The sequence below is a fragment of the Pyxicephalus adspersus genome, chromosome 7 (assembly GCF_032062135.1).
Source record: "Pyxicephalus adspersus chromosome 7, UCB_Pads_2.0, whole genome shotgun sequence".
Lineage (NCBI taxonomy): Eukaryota > Metazoa > Chordata > Amphibia > Anura > Pyxicephalidae > Pyxicephalus > Pyxicephalus adspersus.
In genome coordinates, this window is record NC_092864.1 from 45951521 (window position 1) to 45971684 (window position 20164).

The 20164-nt window shown below is 37.1% G+C and overlaps 1 protein-coding gene across 1 annotated transcript in view; it reads left to right on the forward strand.

Moving 5' to 3' along the window:
- The first annotated feature begins 584 nt into the window (after positions 1 to 584).
- The window catches only part of CERS6 (ceramide synthase 6), a 75778-nt gene continuing 56198 nt past the window's right edge, over positions 585 to 20164 (forward strand). Inside the window, exon 1 of the mRNA XM_072419089.1 lies at positions 585 to 864. Coding sequence (XP_072275190.1) covers positions 695 to 864 — 170 coding nt within the window. The 5' untranslated portion in view covers positions 585 to 694. The remainder of the gene's footprint in view (positions 865 to 20164) is intronic.

Sequence of the window (20164 nt, forward strand, 5' to 3'; positions counted from 1 at the left end):
GATCATTTTTATATTTATATCGTTTGCTTTCACTATAGCATGGAAGTTACCAATTTGTTTTATTCATCTCATCTGCACTTTAGGGTGGAGGTTATGAATCTTTCAATTTATTCATCTCAATTGCCTGCATTTTAGGATAGGAGTTATTATTTCATTATTTCTTTCATCTAATTTGCATGCACTGTAGAATGGAGGATGTCATTTTTGTACTTATATTGTTTGCTTGCACCTTAGCATAGAAGTTACCAGTCTACTTATTCATCTCATCTGCATGCACTTTAGGATTGAAGTTATCATTTTTTTTATTTATATTCTTTTTTTAGTTTGCATGCAGTTGGGAGTTATGGGAAGATGGGAGTTATCATTTCATCTTTTGATTTCTTACACTTGTAGCTTGTCCCTGTGTCTATACAGTAATCTCTATTATTGTATCTTTAGTGATTTGAGTTGTTCCATGCTTGCAGTGAGTCCCATAGAGGTATATACAGGCAAGACACATGCAGCATTGCTCCAGCTCATGTGTGTGCAGAGTCCGCCCCTTCCTAATGATGACAAGGAGGGCTGGGAGGGGAATAGAGGCAGTGCTCAGTCCCAGCTCCTTCCTACAGACAAGTACAAATCTTGCAGCCAGCATTGTTCCTCCTCAGCATCCCCCTCCATCAGGTACACGCAGCATCACAGGCAAGTCATCAAAATGGCAGGTATCCTAGTTTGGTTTTGGAATGAGAGATTTTGGCTGCCGCACAATGTAACCTGGGCGGATCTGAAGAACACCGATGATGCCACTTTCCCCCAAGCTGAGGATCTCTATGTAGCCATCCCCTTGGCGTTCTGTATCTTCATGATCCGTTTATTCTTTGAAAGGTAAGCATTGCCATGTTCCTTTGTACTGGAGATTGGCCCCAATATTCATCCTCCCAGCAGTGATTTTCATGTGAATGTGTTCCTGGAAATCCTGATTAACACTTGGAATAAATGTGTTCATTTTAGATACATACGCTCTTACAATGATGATCTTGGTATTTCGGTAAGTACTTTTTGGGGTAAATATTCTCATTTCTTGGGGATTTCTGGAAATACAATCCTAATGATGAATAACTATGTGATGTAGGCTTGTTCTGCACTTTTCATGGATGTTTTAGGTTTGCAGAAGGGACATTTAGGGTTTCATTTCAGAATGGTGTAAACTCCAACCAGCATGGAACTCTCATCTTTGAAGTCTTGGATAAGTAGTCATACCAGTCTCCCCCCCTATTATTTATGGATGATATGTTGTGTAGACTAAGATAAGAAAATACCTGGCTGTGCAGTACAGTGATAGAAGAGACATTGCACATGGCTGTAGTAGTTGTCTAGGTAGTTTCAGGTTTGTTTTGGGGTGCATTGCTCCGTTCTTTGTAGGCCGTTCAGGTGCAGCACCTGTTTTTTGGAACCTTTAGTTGCCAGTGGGCCATTTTTGTACCCAACGAAAAAAAAAATGCAGTTCCTATTATGGTGCTGTATATCACACATGAGATATTTTGAGAACCTCTGAAAGTGATTTTAGGACACCATTAGGGGTCCAACTTACACCCCTGTAAACTAATATCTTCCACATTGAAAAAAAAAAGATTAGATGTGTAATTGCATAGGGTGGGGGGTACCAGTCAATTAATCGTAAGGACCCATAGCTCTTCAATGTCAATCTTAAAGCTCATCTTTCTGGGTTGACTTGAGCCATTAAAGAACAGTTAACTAACAAGATTTATACGAATATCTCTCATTTGAAAGCAATAGGATCATACAGAAAATTAATTATCTGAAGTGCTATTGTGAATGCTGTTGCTCATCGGCTAAATTATTATACTCCCTTTAGGAGCCACACTAATCAACCTAAAACATTAAAATTTTCCTCCTAATATTGTGTACATGAACCTCCTTGTTCCACCACAACAGGTCTTACCTGTCAAACCATTGACTTTACAATGTGTTCTGTGGTATCGGACACCACTTAGCAAACAGATCCATTACGTTGCACAGACTTCACCATTCTGTTTTTCCTCCCATAGTTACGATGTCATCTATTTCCCGTATTTTGTTTGAAGTCACTTTCACCAGTGGATCAGGACAGCACTGATCCCTAACTGGTCTGCAAGTAATACAACATAATGCAATGCATAGTGTATACTGACACTTTTATTTTATGGCCAACCTTATCAGCAATTTGTGCTACAGTAACCCTTTTGTTAGGTCAGACTAGACCAGCTAGTACCCCCCCAATACTTATCATTGACCCTTGGGCAAAATTAAATCTTACACTTATCAATTTCTCCTGGTTCTCCAACAACCCCAAGAACTGACTGCTATTTTCTAATTGAACTGATCCCCTGATAGTTGCCATTGTAATAAGATAATCTGGGTTTTCTACTTCACCGGTCGGTGGTTTTATTGCTTTGGCTGATCTACATGTCTGGCTATAGATGTGTCCCTGTAGATATACTGAAGCACCATTACCTACTTGCACTGGAAGATGCAATGTCCAGTGCCGTTATCCTATTGCTTTTATTTACCTTTAAAGAAACAGTCATTTACTCCATCAAAGCTAAATTAAATGAACTACTAATCTACAAGCAAGTATGCGGAGAGGGGTAGATAAATATGCAGAATGGGATCGCTGGCTTATCTAATTGTTACTTGTACAGGGTCAATAATTAAGTAGTGACGCATGGATGAGGAGGATGATAGCCACAGAGCTGGAACCTATAAAGACGAGTGTGCAGTCTCCATATTTCCATTTTACAGAATTATGAATATTGTGCATGAGTGATTTCTTTTTTCAAGACAAATAGATCCCAGCCAGGAGTGTGCATGAATATGTCATGCTACATAAGTTCCTGAGGTCTGAAAATAAGCAATTCATGCAACTGGTTCATTTTTAGTGATTGACCTTCCAATGACTTATATACCTACATGGACACTCACAAATGAATCATTGGTGATGTTCATCTATTCAGTATTGCATCTGAAAATCAGAGTTCAGTCCCCTTTATACTGCCAAGGCATAATACTTGTGCATAGGGATAGAGTGTTAGTATTACATGATTCTACCAAAATAAATAAATCTTATGCTACTGCACCAAAGAACTAACAGTCTAACATTAGACCCTTCACCATGCACATGACCGGGTGGCATAGCAGACTTGGAGGTCTTCCCTTGGGAAAAGCCTGTGCAGACTGCTATTAGCTGTTCCCTATATGTATTATAAGACATATCACACTATCACACTGTGGGGTCAGATAATCTATATCCGTTTTCAACAGATTGTACAATTACTGGCAGTAAGAGGGAAGATGTGTTTAGGAGTCCACAGCAATACTAAATATAACAGAGGCCAGCTCCATGTCTCCTTTGATGTTTCTGATCTACAGAAGAAAATATAAGCCATTACAAATAGTTTCTCTTTGTACAGTCATTGGCACAGGCAGAGTTAAAGCCAAATGCCATATTATTAGAATACTAGCTAATTGTTTTTGCAGATCTGCCTTAATTAATCAGATGGATATCCTTGAAAGGAATGATCCTGTGGCGCAGGAGGAGGCAAGAGGCTTGTTGCATTTCCTAAAATGTATTGGCACGCATTACAGGTTTCACAGCGGGTAATAGAAAAGATGACTAACCCTCCTGTTTGATGCAGCAGTATGGCCCGGGAGAATGGACCATCTATGCAGAATATTACATGTAGGTGATAAGACCCATCTTGTTCTGTTTCATTAAATGGAATATTCGGTTTCTGCAGTTTATCGTAAGATTTTTTATTAACTTAAAGCTTATTAAATACCAAGGAATTTCATTCTTATTTACTTTAAGCAGAGCTTTAAAGAGGGACTGAACTTTGTGCCTAATAAGAAGGCAAGTATACTCAGAAGTAGTGCCTGAGCTTCCCCTTTCTCCCTATCACTGATTGATTTTTTGTATCATGTCTCTGCATTTACCTTTTGTATCATGTCTCTGCATGGCTATCTTGGTATAGCTGCTTTGCTGTGCAGGTATGGAATGGTAGATAAGCTGGTTCAAGGGGTAAAACAGTAGACTTTTTCCCAGTGATCATCAAACCCAAGAATTTCCCAAAGGGAAACCTCTAAGTTTTGTTGTAGGGAGGTGGTGGTGTCACTCAACAATAATGCATTGTCTGCATAAATGATTATATTGTTCCCCTCAATTATTCCTGGCAAATTGTTGTTCTTGGGGTGCTGCCTGATGGATACAGCAAGGGTTGACAGTGCAAATAACAGTAGCAAGAGCAACCAGAAAAGGCAGAGAAAGAGAGGCAGGGCTTTGCTTCCTTATATTGGGGCCTCCAGTAAGGAGACCGGTGGGAAGAACAGTAATGACATCACCAAATCACTCTCTATATCTTCTAAAACTAGAATTCAGAGGAAGCTGTGCCTTACTTAGGTCTCATATCTGTAAGGCAGTAGACACAGGAGTACCTTAGCACACCAGTCTAAAAAGTACATTTATATTCTATGCAGGAGGTACTAAAGCTGGATCATTAAGCCAACCACTACAAATATTGCCTAGGAGTGTATGTCACTAGGTGTAAGGTGGACTTTACTTAAGTGATTTGTGGTACGTAACAGAAATGAAAAGTAAAGCAATACATGTATATGTAAGATACACTGCCTGGCTAAAACAATGGTCTCCAAGCCTGTAGGGACAGTGTTATGATCTGGGGTTGCTTTAGTTGATAAGCTCACTACCTGAATATACTTAATGACCAGTTTTTTTATCATCTGTTGATCTGAAAAAACAACTGCCATCACTGAAGTTGTAGCTGCCCTGCTAGGTTTTTGTAGCAGTGGGTAATAGACAGTAAGTCCTCCCCTCTCCCAGGGCTGTGCAATACCTCTAGCTGGATTCTAGGTTTTTTTTTGTTTGTTTCAAATGAGTTACAAGAACAAGACACCCTCCTGAACCAAAAGTTTTTTTAGAGATCCAAATCGGTGTATTGCAAAGGATATAGAAAACCTGGGCTAGCCAAATCATTTCTATTGAGAATACTTTGGTCATTAGGTTTTGGTAAAAGAAGAGTAATTCTAGTGAGAAATCTGGTGTGGAGCTAATGTTGTGTTTACGCCGAGTAGAGATATGTTCTTTATAAGTGGATTATTTTTAATAAGCAGTCCGCACTGAACTGTTCCTTTCATATCTTTCAAATACTAATCTTTTTTTCTTGCTTTAATGAGGGAGGTGCTTTAAAAATAAGTCTTGCATTGCCAACCAAACCAGCTGGGAGTTTGGCTTCATCCCCCAATGACTAAAATATTTCTTCATTTTAATAACTTCTACTTTAAGGAGAAGATGTTCAGGTTTTCCCGAAAACATCAGTGAATGCAGAGTCCCCATTCCTAAGTAATGTAAGATTGAATTGATTAGCGGGAAGCAAACATGGGTTGAGTTTCTTTAGGGTGCCCTCAACAGTTTTCCCAATAGTTTTTAACCAAAAGTATGAACTGAGTAGGAAAAACTCAGGGTTCATTTGTACTGTGAATTGCTCAGAACCATAGCTACTTAGGAAAGTTCCTGCTGGTACGGGAGTAATAGGTATATCAATTTATGCCAGGATGTCTGGAACTCCATATAACTGCTGAACCTAGCTCTTAAATTAGTAATGCCGGGGAAGTAAGTGGATGTCTGACAGTGCCCCGAGGGGCTCCAAATCTGTCCAAATCCATCACTGTATTAGTCACCAAGTAAAATCGTGAGCAAAATCCCTCTTTGCATTTTAAAACTGTGTTGCAAAAGTTTACAAGTGAGATATGGAAGGTAGTTATGAATATTTGATAGAATACAGGAAGTGTGACCCATTGTATAATACAGAAATATGTATTTTCATCAATCCTGCAGGTGAACAGTATAGATTCGTGAACTAGAATTCTAGCTTCTTTAAAGTAAAAGTTAGTTAATTATAAAATTATACAGTGAACTATGTAGACAGGTCTGTCGTGACTTTTGTGAGATGTGTCACCTGCGGGCATAGTATAGTCATGTAACCTCCAGACTCCACATCACTTAAGCTTGGGTTTATTTCACTACAAGTCAGTACTGTGTGTGTGTCTCTGAGACTGGAGAAGATAGACTATTATGGGTGAACTTGGGTCATCCAGCAGACCTGCAATGGATCTGGTCCAGGACTGGAAACATTTGCCAACCAATAGCAAAATAATTTTAAAAAATCCTACCCAGGTTTCCTGGATGACCCATGATAGCCTATATTCTCCAGTCCTGGAGAGCTTTAATAAATCAAGCCCATTCTGTGCAGTTAGGTGGAAACCTCATGTGGAATCAGCTGGAGATCAAAGTAAAGTGACAGTAACAAATTTTTATGTGCTGCATATAAGGTTGCTTTAGTAAATGACAACCAATCTTCGTTTATTGTACTCCACTGGGGGAACAAGAAGGGTATTTCAATCAATAGCCATGGGGAATACCTCCATTTCTTTTGAGGCATATAGTCCTAGCATGTTTTGCTGAGTATTTCGAGACGTTCTCTTTGCGTACAATTTACAACTAATTATAGATTTTGTTTATGTGAAACAATACCCCGGCACAGATGATAGGCCTTGCTTTTCTATGCATGTAACAACTAATATAATACCATGGATTGAAAATCTTTTACTTACCTAATAGCTGGAATTGCTACAGACACCTTTCTTTCATTTACAAGCCTATCTGTGATTGGCCTGCTGGGGAATTCAATCACAAATCAGCTTTCTCTGATTTGGGAAACAATAATTGACACTTTTTGCTGTTCAGTGACTAAAACTTGTTTTGACAACACAAGGCTGCTCTCCGGAGTACCTGTATACAACTGTGTCCATCCATCATTCTGCTAGTTTGCATGCTTCGGCTGTAGTTTTCATGTAATCACCAGGTTCTTGTTTTTTGAGCTGCCTGATGTTAATGGTAAAATTGCTGTACTTAGCTCTGCTGAGATAGACTGAATCCTGCAGCACCTCAGCGCAGGCAACCTGTACTATTTGGAATGTCTCACATAAGCCCCACACATTGTAAAATAATTTTATTATTAAAGAATATCTACCATATAGGTGTTTTTTTTTTATAAAGAAATGTATAGGTGTAACAATTACAGGTTTTTATTTTCTCGTATATTGGTCACAGCACTACATATAATAATACCTGTGTAATAATACAGTTCCTAAATTCTGGAACTTTGCATTTCTTTACTGTGTTCAGAATAGCCCATATTGAAACTTCTCTTTCAATGTTTTGACTTGCTAGAAAATGACAATGTACACAATAATATGTTAAATATACAACAATGGTATTATTATGAAATAGTCATTGAACACCAATCAGATGGCCTTACCATTCTGTTGGCACATTTTCCTAGAAGTTCACGGCATGCGTAATGTCACATATTCAGGGGTTGGTCATTGATGCCCTGGGAAGATAGGAAGGAGGTTCAATGATACTGGGCATCGGAAAAAGTGTGGTTAGAAACGGCGTATACCCCCTACAGATTTATCTAACAATCATCTAGGCCAATTTGAAACAATCAACTAGCTTTGAGCTTCAGGTTAGGGGGAGGTTCAAGAAAGTGGGGTTTTTGGGCATTAAAATACAATATTTGTTAGGTGATTAAAAAAATATGTATAGACTTAGGTTTTTCACAAGTTACAATATTTGTTTTTTTACAGGTATTTTACAATATTTTTATTCATTTTACACATAGGAAAATTGCTTAAACATGCAGAAGATATGTATTCTCATCCTACATTGGAATCCTCGTGAGCTGATGCACTTCGTCAGGTGAAGGGGATTCCGTTTGATAAAGCCAAGTAAGGGGAAATGCGTTAATGGCAAAAGACTCTGCTTTATTAAATCTCACCCTTCAAATGTACTTGATTAATAATGGGAATCATCAACCCCGAGTGCCATCTAACGTTAGAGAGGATATCCTATGATAAACCGCACCATAGATAGGATGAGCTTTATATTTAAAGCTTCATTTTTATTTGTAAAGATTTATATTTTTATTATTACTGTAACAAAACTTCCAATTAGAAAGAAAAAAAATACGTAGACCTGCCAATAAATTATAGACCATATGGCATATGGCACACATTACTGTAGTATTTACTGCTCAAATAAGATGAGAGAGATGAACAAACAGAGAAAATAACATAAAATGGGACAAGTAAACAGGCCAGGGAAAGGTGAGTTGGTAAGTTATAAGAGGGAGAAATGCTGCAGTTGCTCTGTGAAATAGGTTTCCCTCAGCACCACTTCATCATGACTAAGGGTAATGCTGATTTCTGACAAAAATAATTGAAGGAGGAGAGTGATGTGCCAAAAGAAAAATCCAAGAAATCTCACATTTGCTAGCCAAAGCCTAAGTTAAATAGAAACTAAAGAAAAAAGAGTAGAAAGCAGCTTTTTTGTGGCAAGTGTATATTGGTAAACACATAAATAGATACAATTACATAGAATACATTGTGGTAAGACAAAGCTTAAGTATCTATAGCTCTCAGACTAACAAATAAAAAAAAACAAAACAGAAAATGTGTCTTGGGCCCGACGCGTTTTGCATATTTGCTTCCTCAGGGGATATGAAGACACAGCTGAATGGATCAAGAGATACAACATATGATATAGTAAAAGAATAAATGTTTTACATCAATATAAAATATAAATATATTTCTTGTTGATGTCTTTTGTTCTGAACAATGTGTTGACATTAATTTGGTTAAACACTAAATTTAATTGAAATAGGTATAGCAATATTTTATATTGATGTAAAACATTTATTCTTATACTGACTTTATCCTTAGCCTGACTTCTCTTAAACCAGATGTCTTCAGGAGCAGGCTTTATAATATTCAACAACTTGGTCTAACTTTTTTGGATTTTTGACTAACTCTAAGCTGAAATCTAACAACTAATGACAGGGGAATGTCTGGCTAGTAAAATATGCCCTGCGGTCACAAAGCTCTCAGCTTCTGCTAAGCATCGTAGAAAAGAATGAATTAAATGGCAGAGTTTTGCTAAGGACAGACAGCTTATTGCTATTGTTGGAAGTTACATCCGATTGGCCATTGATTAATATGCAGTCTCAGAATACTGGTTTGCCTGTACACAAATTTAATGAGTGTCATTAATATTCAGGAAGGGTTACAGGAGATATGTTATTATTCTGATAAGATTAGATTGATATGCTATAACTGCTGCTCCTATTATGAAGCATAGATATAAAGAATGCAGATTGTGTATTGATATGCGAGTCACTCTTTGCACTGATATCTTATAAATTAGGTAGTGTGACAACACTGTAAGTAAGGGATTATCGCTAATATGTTACAACTACAGAAATTACTAAGGACAGCACCACTGAATCCTATTTAGAATCCTTGTAAAAGTCTGAACCCTTATACAGAGGTCATTTTATTTAAAATAAAAGCTGGATATTTTAAAACTGGTAGCTGTTAACGACAAAAAAGGATATATAGATGAAGTTTGGCTAAGTTAGCCTTTGGCTTTTTATAACTACAGTGGTACCTCGGTATAAGTCCCCTTTGGAATAAGTCCAAATTTTGCTTGGTATAAAACCTTTGTGGTAGAACTTGTATGGGTCAAAATGAGTGATAACACCACGCACTACCCTTATTTACATCTCTCGAGAAAAGGCCACAACTGCCCACGAGTGTCAGTACGCCAGTTACTACCATTCAGTGAACAACCCGCGCTATAACTCTCTGTGAATTATTGCTTGTGTGTTTGTGTTGTCTCCCACGTGGGCTTCATTTTTTTGCTCTCACATTTTTCTTTTCCTTTCATTTATCACTCTCTCTTTCTTTCATGAACACCCTTATAGTCATTACTCAAATATTCAGATTAGATTTTTCTATATTCACAATTTTCTAAAAGCTTATGTCCCAGGGTACATTCCCCATAGCTATTATTCACTACTTTCTTACTGTGAGATTGGACACTTTGAACCTGAGACCTATGGCTGTATTGGACGTGTTTCTGTAATACTGCTTTTCCACTTTTATTATGTACTTCATAATTTTTTTTGTGTGGGCCAACATGCTACAGTTTTCCTCCTGGAATTGAAAGAAAGATTAATATGTATTTACCCCCTTTATCATTGGACAACTGACAATATTGTTATCATTGGACAACTGACAATATTGCTTAGGCCTCATACAGATACTAGATTTTTATTACCCGATCTTTTGTGATAATCTTGAATATAATTTAATCATAAGCACAGAAATCCCATGGCATGGTTTAGCACACCGTTATCCCAGATTGCAGACCAACAGACCACCATCATTGTTTACTATAGGTTTTATGTAGAGGGGTTCTGTCTGCTTCCCTTTTCTCTCTACAGAAAAGCTTGTTCATTTTACTGATGCTGAACACAAGCACTAATCATTATTTCCATTGACAAATATTGAATCTGTTTGCTGCTTAGCATAGTGAGTTAGAACCAATTTTTACCTACTGATTTCAGGGCAGCTCATTTTTTAGGGAATCGTGGATTTTTTCCAAGTCATTGATTATTACATGCATGAAACAAACATATTGTATATGTTCCTCTTTTCTGTTCCTTATAGTCTTGAAATACATTTTCTACTGACAGAATATGTCTTAAAAATCAATGATAAACTGTGCCTCAACAGTATAGATACCGATCAAGAAAGTCCAAAGGAGTTCACACTATTATAGCCTTGTTAATGCAATATTCCACAATACGCTCCTGGCTTAACATGCCTGAAATAAATATTGATGTCTCAATACGTTTCGCAGCAAGTAGCCACTTCTTTAGGAGAAAATTAGATGTAAATCAATGGAGAAGACCATATGAGGCATATTTGGTTAAAATGAACACAGAGCTATTGATGCATAGAATAAAAGGAAAATGGACATGCACAAGAACCCCTTATAGTGTTTTTTTTTCTGATCATATTTAATTGTTACTTGTGTACTGTCGCTTATAATTAGATTTTGCCCTCTATTCCATTTGTTGGAGTAGATTAAACATTTACAGATTGTGCAGTGTAGAAATCAACAAAATGCAGAAAGATTATTGTCCGGCTAAATTTACCTAGTATGTTTGATTTTTTTTTTTTTTTTTCAGTTTCTGTGTTTTTTTTTAGTTTATTGTAGTACATGTTGACCAGGCTACACGGTCAGGTCACTAAGCTTTACAAATATGGGGTATTTGTTTTCTGTCATGTGACATGTTATTCCAGCTCCCATTGGGTCTTAGTTCTAAAGATAACAACTGTTACGTCTAATAATGATGCGTGCATAGAGACATTTTTACATGCTGAGTGGTGTTCCAACCCCAGAGTTTATTGAACAATTTCCCAGAAACTCCTAATATATCTACAGAACTGATCTTTAGATCTAATGCCATTTATTGTATATTTTCTATATATCTGTTTTTGATGCAGCCACTGCTGTTTCCCTGTACACGACTAAGGCCGCTGAGTTGTTTGTTTGTTTGTGATCTTAAAATACATAATATTATACACATGCCTGAAGTAAATTCATATTCATAATTTATGCTTCATTAGACTAGAATTTATTCTAACAAACTTGATGGTTTATCATTATTAGTCTTCTCTGCAGTGCAGCAGCATAATATTAGCATTCTGTTAACAGACACTTTGTCATACTGTAGGAATGTATAAAAAAAAAGATAAAAAAATCATCCCATAGTGTTAGAGGGACATAATTACTATATCTACAGCTCACAGTAAATGTGTGGGGATCAGTAGGACGAATTGTCTGGCGATCATGCTAAACCAGAGCTTCTGACCTTCCCATTCTACATATTAAAAAATCTTTGAAGCAAGAGGTTCAGCTTCACTTCCAGACAGCAGCACTCTCCAGATCCTTTCCAAGGAAGCTATGAAAAGTTTTTGCCTGTTTTAGAAAGTTATACATTCAAATAAAAATGCCAAAGTGCCATGTGATTCACCATGAGACCATGCCTTCCATCATACTCTTTTGGGAGCCAGCTCTCTCTTTCTGGATCTTTCAGCTAGCCACATGTTGAAAGAACACTTGATCTTGTGGTTGTGTTATGTGCACAGAGTCAGAGAAATATCCCTTTTGGGATGCTGCTCTGCACACTGCTACTTTAATTAATAAATGATCCCAATTCACTAGTATAAAGCTAGAAAAAGATTTGATTTGGTTGATTCCAAATAAATCAATGCTAACAAGTTGTCAACCCAAGTAATAACAAATCCTTATAAGTGATCTTGCTTTTTTATGGTGAATTGAGCTCCAGGATTTAATTTTAATTGTGGCTTTGCTTTTGTGATCTCTCATTTGGAGACAACAAAAATTCCTGTATTGTAATGTGCACCTGCAGGTTCCTGCTTTTGTCTCGGTTTATGAGAATGGGGTCAGTGAAATGGTAAACCTCATTTATCCTGTACTGCAAGCTATTATTATACCTGGGCTTGTATTCTATTCTATTACCTTATTAGATTTGTTTGCTTTGCTGTTCATTTCTTGTTCTTTAAAGTGTTAAATTATATTTTTTTCTTATTACTTTTATTACTGCTCATATGGGGTTATTTGCAATCAGCTGAATCCCAAATCTGTATAATCAAGTAGTTCTCCAATCCGCTGATGGCATTATGAAATTCTTTTTGTTTAATGACTATGTGCAATCAAGTTTGCCCAAAGATGAATACAAGCAACAAAATCTATTTCTTTCTGTTCTTAACATAAGTTGCTGCACATATGCAAACATTGACACATTTTTTGGTACCCTTCCACAAAAAAAAAAAAAAAACACTGGCCAGAGCCGCACAACACGTCACCCGGATCTTATCCTGCAATGGGAGAGTGGGCAGGCTGTGTGCAATAACACAGCCCACACACTCTTGCGTCCCAAACTCAGAGCAGGCAATGTGAGAGTGCGTGGGCGGGCTGTGTCCCTGCACAAAACCCACCCACTCTCCTATCGCAGGCGCTTAGGTTGCTATGGGAGAGTGGGCGGGGTTATGCCATCATGATGTCACGTTCAGTGGCGTCATGATGGCATAACCCTACCCACTCTCCCATCGGCCCGGCCCCTCTGTCAAATATTTTTTCAGATTGTGGCCCCTGAGTCAAAAAGTTTGCCCACCTCCGACCTACCATGTATGAAGATGACTTGGTGTTTGCTTTCAGTATGGAAGGGCAGCATAGGACAATGTCAGATGAGAATTCCTGCCACTGCTGGCAATTTTTGGCAATTTTTTGACAGCTATCTTAAGTATCACTAACAGACACTTTTTTATTTTCAATGGAGTCACTTTCTTTGCTAGCTAGATGTTGCTGTCTTGATGCTGCCATTAATAATGTCCCCACAAAGAGACCTCTATTTGGGTAATACTCCAACATGTGCCAAAAAAAATGTACATACTAGCTATAGATGGGCTCAACATTTAGTACGAAGAAAAAAGTTTGTGCACCAGTCAGTAATAAACCTTCAAATCCAAGGACTGCCCATAGAGTTCAGCCATGGACTTTGTCAAAAAAAAAAAGTTGTTTCATGTGGCAGTATATAAAGTTTGCACATCTATGTAGCTGGGATTGGTACATGTGAAACTACAGTGAGCTAGTAGCACCACAATATTCATATAGCTGGCCCCATATCGATTTTTGCCTAGGGTCAAAAAGTTTTAAAATCTTGATTCACAGACAAATACAGTGGATGCATTCATGCAAAGGGAAATCATTGCATGTCCTCGTATTTCTTTTTTCTCAGTAGGGTTTATTGACTATGTGTCATTTATCAGATGGTCAGTAATCGCAGTGACACTGAAAGAATTCTGTTCCATCCAGTGTCTCAAGTGAATTTTGTAGAGTTCTGAAATGCCATGCCAGATTATCCCTCTGTAGTCAATACACATTTCTCAGGTGTGTTAAAAGTATAGTGGCCATAACTTGCACTTTTCAGAAAAAAGATTCTAACCATCTATTGACCTAATAACTTGTTACAAAGAAAAAAATGTGACACATAATGTACTGGCAGCTGAAGTTTATTTTGCTAAATTCCTCATTTCCCTGTTTCTTCCTTCAACCATTTATCAAAGTGCTAGGAAATAGCTAAAACGTTATAAAACATTTTTTTTATTATTATTACATACCTGGCTTTTGGTCCAGTGACACGATCAATAAGTCTCTAAAATGGAAGCAGATCATGGCTGGGCATGGTAGGAGGCTATAGATGGCTTTCTGAAAACAGCCATAGTATTGCCCACATGTGATACTGAGCCTGCATAGATGTAAGAACTAAGATCTAATGAATGGGCCTTGGGCAGTATTGAGTATCTGAGTTGATGCCAGTGTGGGTGTAACAAAAGTTTCCCTTTTGTCTAAAAAATCTTTCCTAGCCGTAGCTTTTCACCATTAAGAAAATTGTGAGGTATGGAAGTGTCATCTACAGCTAAGCTCTCCTGCTATTTGTAGATGTGTTTGCTTTTTTTCACTTCAGACATAAAATAACACCTACTGAGATTCACACAGTTCACACACTTATTTTACATTTTTTTTTTCTATTTCAGTCACAGAAGCTGATGCCAAAAAGCCTCAGACTGGTTTTATATATAAAAAGTAGCTGTACAGAAATAGACAATTGAGCATGTGGATCAGTCCTTCATTATATATTGCTACATGTTATATTCAGTCTGCCAATTACTTGGGCTGTGTTATGTATAGTAACAAACCAATCCTTCCATTTCCTATGATACACAGACAATGTTCTTAGGGTCAGCGATGCAAACACAGCGGTGTACAGCAATTTACAGCTTCTTAGTCGGTGCTACATATACCCCGGGGTGTACTTGTGCTTTGTGCACAGTTTTTCTTATCCTGAATATTCTTTATAGACTATTCTATATAGACTATGATATGTAAATGGCTTGTTTTGCTCAAAGAAATTTATCAAAGAACTAACAAAATGTGGAAATATTGATTTGTGAAAAGAGGTGGCAGTAATCTTTAACAATCCCCTGTAATCAGTCTCCAGTCTATGATTTCTTCATAGGCTTCAACAAGCCTTTTAAAATGTTAACCATTTTAGGGGGTCACATTTGAGGCCCCCATAAAATGAAAGTTTACTGATATGTTTCCAAATACCATTTAACTCCTCCAACCAGGAAATCTTTGCAATTGCAAATCGTATTGGAGCTTTCTGATAAGTTTTTCCTTAAAATATTCCTGTTGGAACATTGCCTTAGTACATGCAGCACACAGAAAGAGGATGGTTTGTCTGCTCGTTTCCTTATTGGAGTGGAGAAGAAATAATGATAAAACACTTTAATGAAGAACTTGGACAAAAATGTGTCACTTGGGAGTAATTAAAAAAGAGGAAAATGTTTTTATTGCTATTTACCTTTCTATTATGGTGATAGTTACCTTCTTATTTTTGGTTATGGTCTTATATATGAAGGAAAAAGCCTAAAACCCTTCAAATAAAGGTAAAGATTCGAAAGAAAATGTAACTTTTCCCTACAAACCAAAGGACTAAACAAAAAAAAAACAAAACTGGAGTTAAATTAAACTATTCTGCATATTACATCTTATCAATTTCAGTTTTTAATTTCTCTTCTACATTTGTGGACGTGCAGTACAGATAGTCCAGATGGCGCAGCATGCTGAAAATTAGTGTGACATTATTCCGCTTTCAAGATGAACATTTTTTTACCCACTTTTTGGTGTGCTTCCAGATCAAAATGTATTTAAGTCTTTCAAAGGTCAGTATTAATAAGATCTTGATGTGTCCGTTCTGCATTGCAGTAGTTATCCCTCTCCAGGCTATTTGTATTAAATACAGGCCTGAATTATGGAAGCTCTCCAAGGCAGGAGATGTCAGAGTACTAAGGGAGGATCTGGGTGATCCAACTAAATTGAAATTGATTTCTTAAAAATCGTTTATTAGTTGGCAAATGTTTCAATCTTAGACCAGATTCATTCCATGTTTGCTGGATCCACCAGGGTATCCCATAATAATCTAATTTCTCCAGTCTTGGAGAGCTTTATTAAATCAGGCTCATTGCCATTTAACCCACTTATTGATAGCTCAACACATTATAGAGGTGAAGGGAAAGTCCCCAAAATGATATAATAATATGGAAACAGGAAAATGATAGGATAACCAGTATACCAACATTTATGTTGCCTATCTAATATACCTGCGTACAGAACATTGGTTGAACAGGGATTAGCAGCGGATTTATCTGATACTGTGTGTACTAGTGGGCAATTCGGAATAGAGTCTTTTAATTAGAAGATGAATATTATAATAAGATGAATACTTGAAAACCTGCTTATAGGAATCCATACTGACTACCAAGGGGCTAGACAGAGAATAAGTAGGTAGAAAATTTGGACATAGCCAAGGTTGGAACACAAGGAAGTGATAGGAACTTTGAATGCCTGTACAAGCTTGTGGAAGTAAATAGGTTGTATACTGTTGCTGTTTACAAAGATGATAATTTATATGCTTTGCTTTCTTATAGCGATTTGGAAATGTCAAATTTAAACTTAAATGTGTTTTTCAAACTTCTTTATCTATTTTCTGCTTATGGATAATTCATGCGTTGATTATTTTCACAGTCTGTGCATATGCATTGTCACTGACAAAACAGTGTGATGTGAATGCCATTGCTGCATTTACTTATAAAATTACAAGAAGAGGTATCATGAGAGATAACGAGTCAACTGCCATAGTCTTGTGAACACAATTGTCATATTGAAACTTGGTTTAGCAAGTGCATATAAAAGTGCAGAGTTTGCAGTGTGCAAACATCTAATAAATTACAACAATGTGCTTGTGCTAATAGTAAAAGTCTCCAAAAATAACTTTGAATGCAAGTCTGGGAATATTGAATGCATATTTCCCATGCATTCAACAGTAAGGGCAGCAGGAAAGGCAAGTATGTATTCTGTCTTCCTTTGCATGGGCACCTTTTTTGCATAGTTTTATTTTCATAATTTAGGCATTGAAGATTAGGCATTGGAAGGTACCTGGTATTGCTTTTATGAACTTCCTATGCAGGTAACAACAAAAAGCCAGGGCATCTAAACTCTGAGTCAAAGCCAACTGATGTTTCAGTACAGAGTCCCTTTATCCGTGCAGTGCTACAGATCATCTTATGTACAATTGCCTTGATAATGGGATTCTCAGATGCCCCAAAATGAGGGTTTCTTTGGTCTCCATAGATCAGTAAACACCTACTCAAGAAGTTTATATGCTGGCCTTATGTTGTTATTGTAATAAAATGGTGTCACCATTGGCCCTGATGTTATTGGAGTTTTGTGTGGTGTAGACTGGTGAGATAGAATTTAATCCTTCCTTTGCAGGACAGGAGAGACAGATTACAGCAATAGATATCATCAACAGGGATATAGACATTATAAAAAAATAATATACTATATAAAAGTGCTTTTATTTATATTTATACCTATGTTAGCAAGTTTCACTTCATATCCTGTCCATCCAAGTGAAGAAGTTGCAGTTCTTACTATGGTATATGTAGTCAATATGAATTTTACAATGAGTTACATTGTGTAAAAATTAAGGGTAGTAGTTGGTGTAGAAAACTCTAACAGAGGCCAATTGGTCATAGCTTGGTTGGTTTAAAACAATAAATATTATTTCATATTAGTAAAATTATAATATAATTAAAAAAAATAGTAAAATAGAAACAAATCTACAACTGGCCACAAACTTGTTCATCCAGTTTTTATACAATAGAGCTGGTGGTACAGATTTGTTTATGTTCTATATAGTTGGATTATATCATAATATTTAGTATAGCATTTAACAATTATCTAACTTTGATTCACTTTCAAATGTTTTTCAATTGCTTGTCATATTTTCAGGAATATTCCTTACTTAAGTCAGCACTGGGTGCAGGGTGGGAAATGTTAACTGACTTGAATATGCAGGAGCAACTTCATAATTTATTCTTCCAGTTGTGAAATGATATTTATAGCCCTAGGTCAATGTTGTAAAATTCTGCTCTGTTCCCTGTGCTCCATGATATTGTTTTGGGTGTCTCTTGGGAGGATTATACTATTAGATTTTCTTTAACAGAGGGACGTTGTTATGCATGCCATTTTATTCATCCTTCCCAATCTTCTATAAAGATTTGACTTTAGTGCAACGGGTGAAAATTCTATTCAGCATTATTTGTTTGATAATTTTAGTTCAGTGGGTATTATCTCCTGGGATGTCATTTTTTTTTTGGACCTACATGCACGAGCATTTAAAAACATTAAGAGATGGGAATTTTACCTAAGCACTTCCTTAAAATACATTTTGTTTTGAATTCCTCCTGAAAAAAGTAATGTGCTTCATACATACTATGTTTATACTTTTTTAGACTAATAGCTGCACATTTGCATTATCATATAAGGCAGTGTTGATATAGACTGAGATTGGAGATTTTTAATACCTGAGGACCTGCAATGCAGTAATCTCTTTGCTTCTGGTTTACATATTGTGGATCTCTGGTTCTTCTTTTACTGATTCTTAAATATTCCCCCACTAGAAGTCAAATCACGTGTCATCAGAGAGCAAATCCGACATAAGGAATCAATGTCCTGTGCTTTCACCCAGATGGTCACCTCTACACATTGATACTGTTGGGATGTGATCCTCTGAAAGGAACCTACATATAACACTGGTGACTAGTTATTTGTTATGCTGTTGCCTTTTGGGTTCACAACGTCCACAATATATGTCTTTTTTTTATTCATGTTTTTGAAAGTATGTGTATTGTGAGAGGCAGTTAGACAGTTTACCATTGTCACTTTTCTCTTATCACTTAGAGTGGAAATGTCTAATGCAGTGCTTCTCAAAGACCCGAGGCTTGCTGCTGCCAGGCATTCAAAGTCTGCCAGCTTTGCTGCTCATACTGCAAAACTTGTATACATGGCAGGTGTGATCCACTTTCATTGCACAGTGTGTGCAATGTGTGTGCAATGTGTGATATTTTTCCTTTTTGTCCCTCAAAGTGTGGGCGAGCAGGTAACGGCTCACGTTCAAGAAGCTGAGAAAGTGCCATGGACCAGTGAATGTGCACTGTACAGGATATGACATTGATACCAATGGGAAAAGTCCAAGGTAGTGTAATTTAATTTAAAGCTTGTCTCCAAAGGAAGGCTTGGCAGAAAAAAAATTGAGAACCCCCACTCCCCTTTCCCTCATCTTATGGCTGTTGTGGACATAAATTTGTATTATTAAATCTCTTGGAGCCAGACATTTTGATTTATTTTCTTTTTTTTTCCCTCAAGTATGGTTAGACACACCTTCTCATTCAGTGTTTTTTCTTTGTTTTTATTATTTTCTACATTGCAGATATATATTGAAGACATAAAAAAACTATGTAGGGACACATATGGAAACAAAGGTGTTAAAGCCACCTTTTGCTTGCGCACAAACTCTTGGCGTTCTCTCTGTCACCTTTATTAGGTAGTCATCTGGAGTGATTTCCAAAGGTCTTTGAGGAGGTCCCAGATTGCTGAATACTTGTTTATTGCTTTGCCTTCACTCTATGATGCAACTCATTCCAAACAATCTCCATTAGTTCAGATTGGGTGATTGTGGAGACCAGGATATCTGACACAACACTCTATTTGAAGTTTTCCCAACTGCACTTATGTGCAGGATACATTAAGACTTCATAAAAGTTTCCGAATTGACTAAAGCTGCGTACACACTACCAATTTTTGTCGTTGGAAAGGATCTTTCACGATCCTTTCCAACGACAAGGGAGTGCACGATGCATGAACGGTGCTGTACATATGTGCAGCTGTCCGATGACGACGTTCATCAATTTGGCGGATCGATGAATGACTAATCGGGACTAATCACTCCTTTGGAGGGGAGCGCAGTGTCTTCTCTAGTACAGTAAGTAAAACCAAATTTCCCCAAGTTAGCACAGACTGCAAAAAAAATAAAATAAAATAAACTGGTAGGGGTTTAACCATTTCTTACTAAAAGCATAACTTTAACATTGTCAACAAAAGAAAGTCAGAGCAGTAAAATAGAATGCACATAGGAGGATTACAGGTCGTTACCGCGATGCACATTTACATTTGATCACTGGTGCATTGCAGTGCCATTCATTTTGAAAA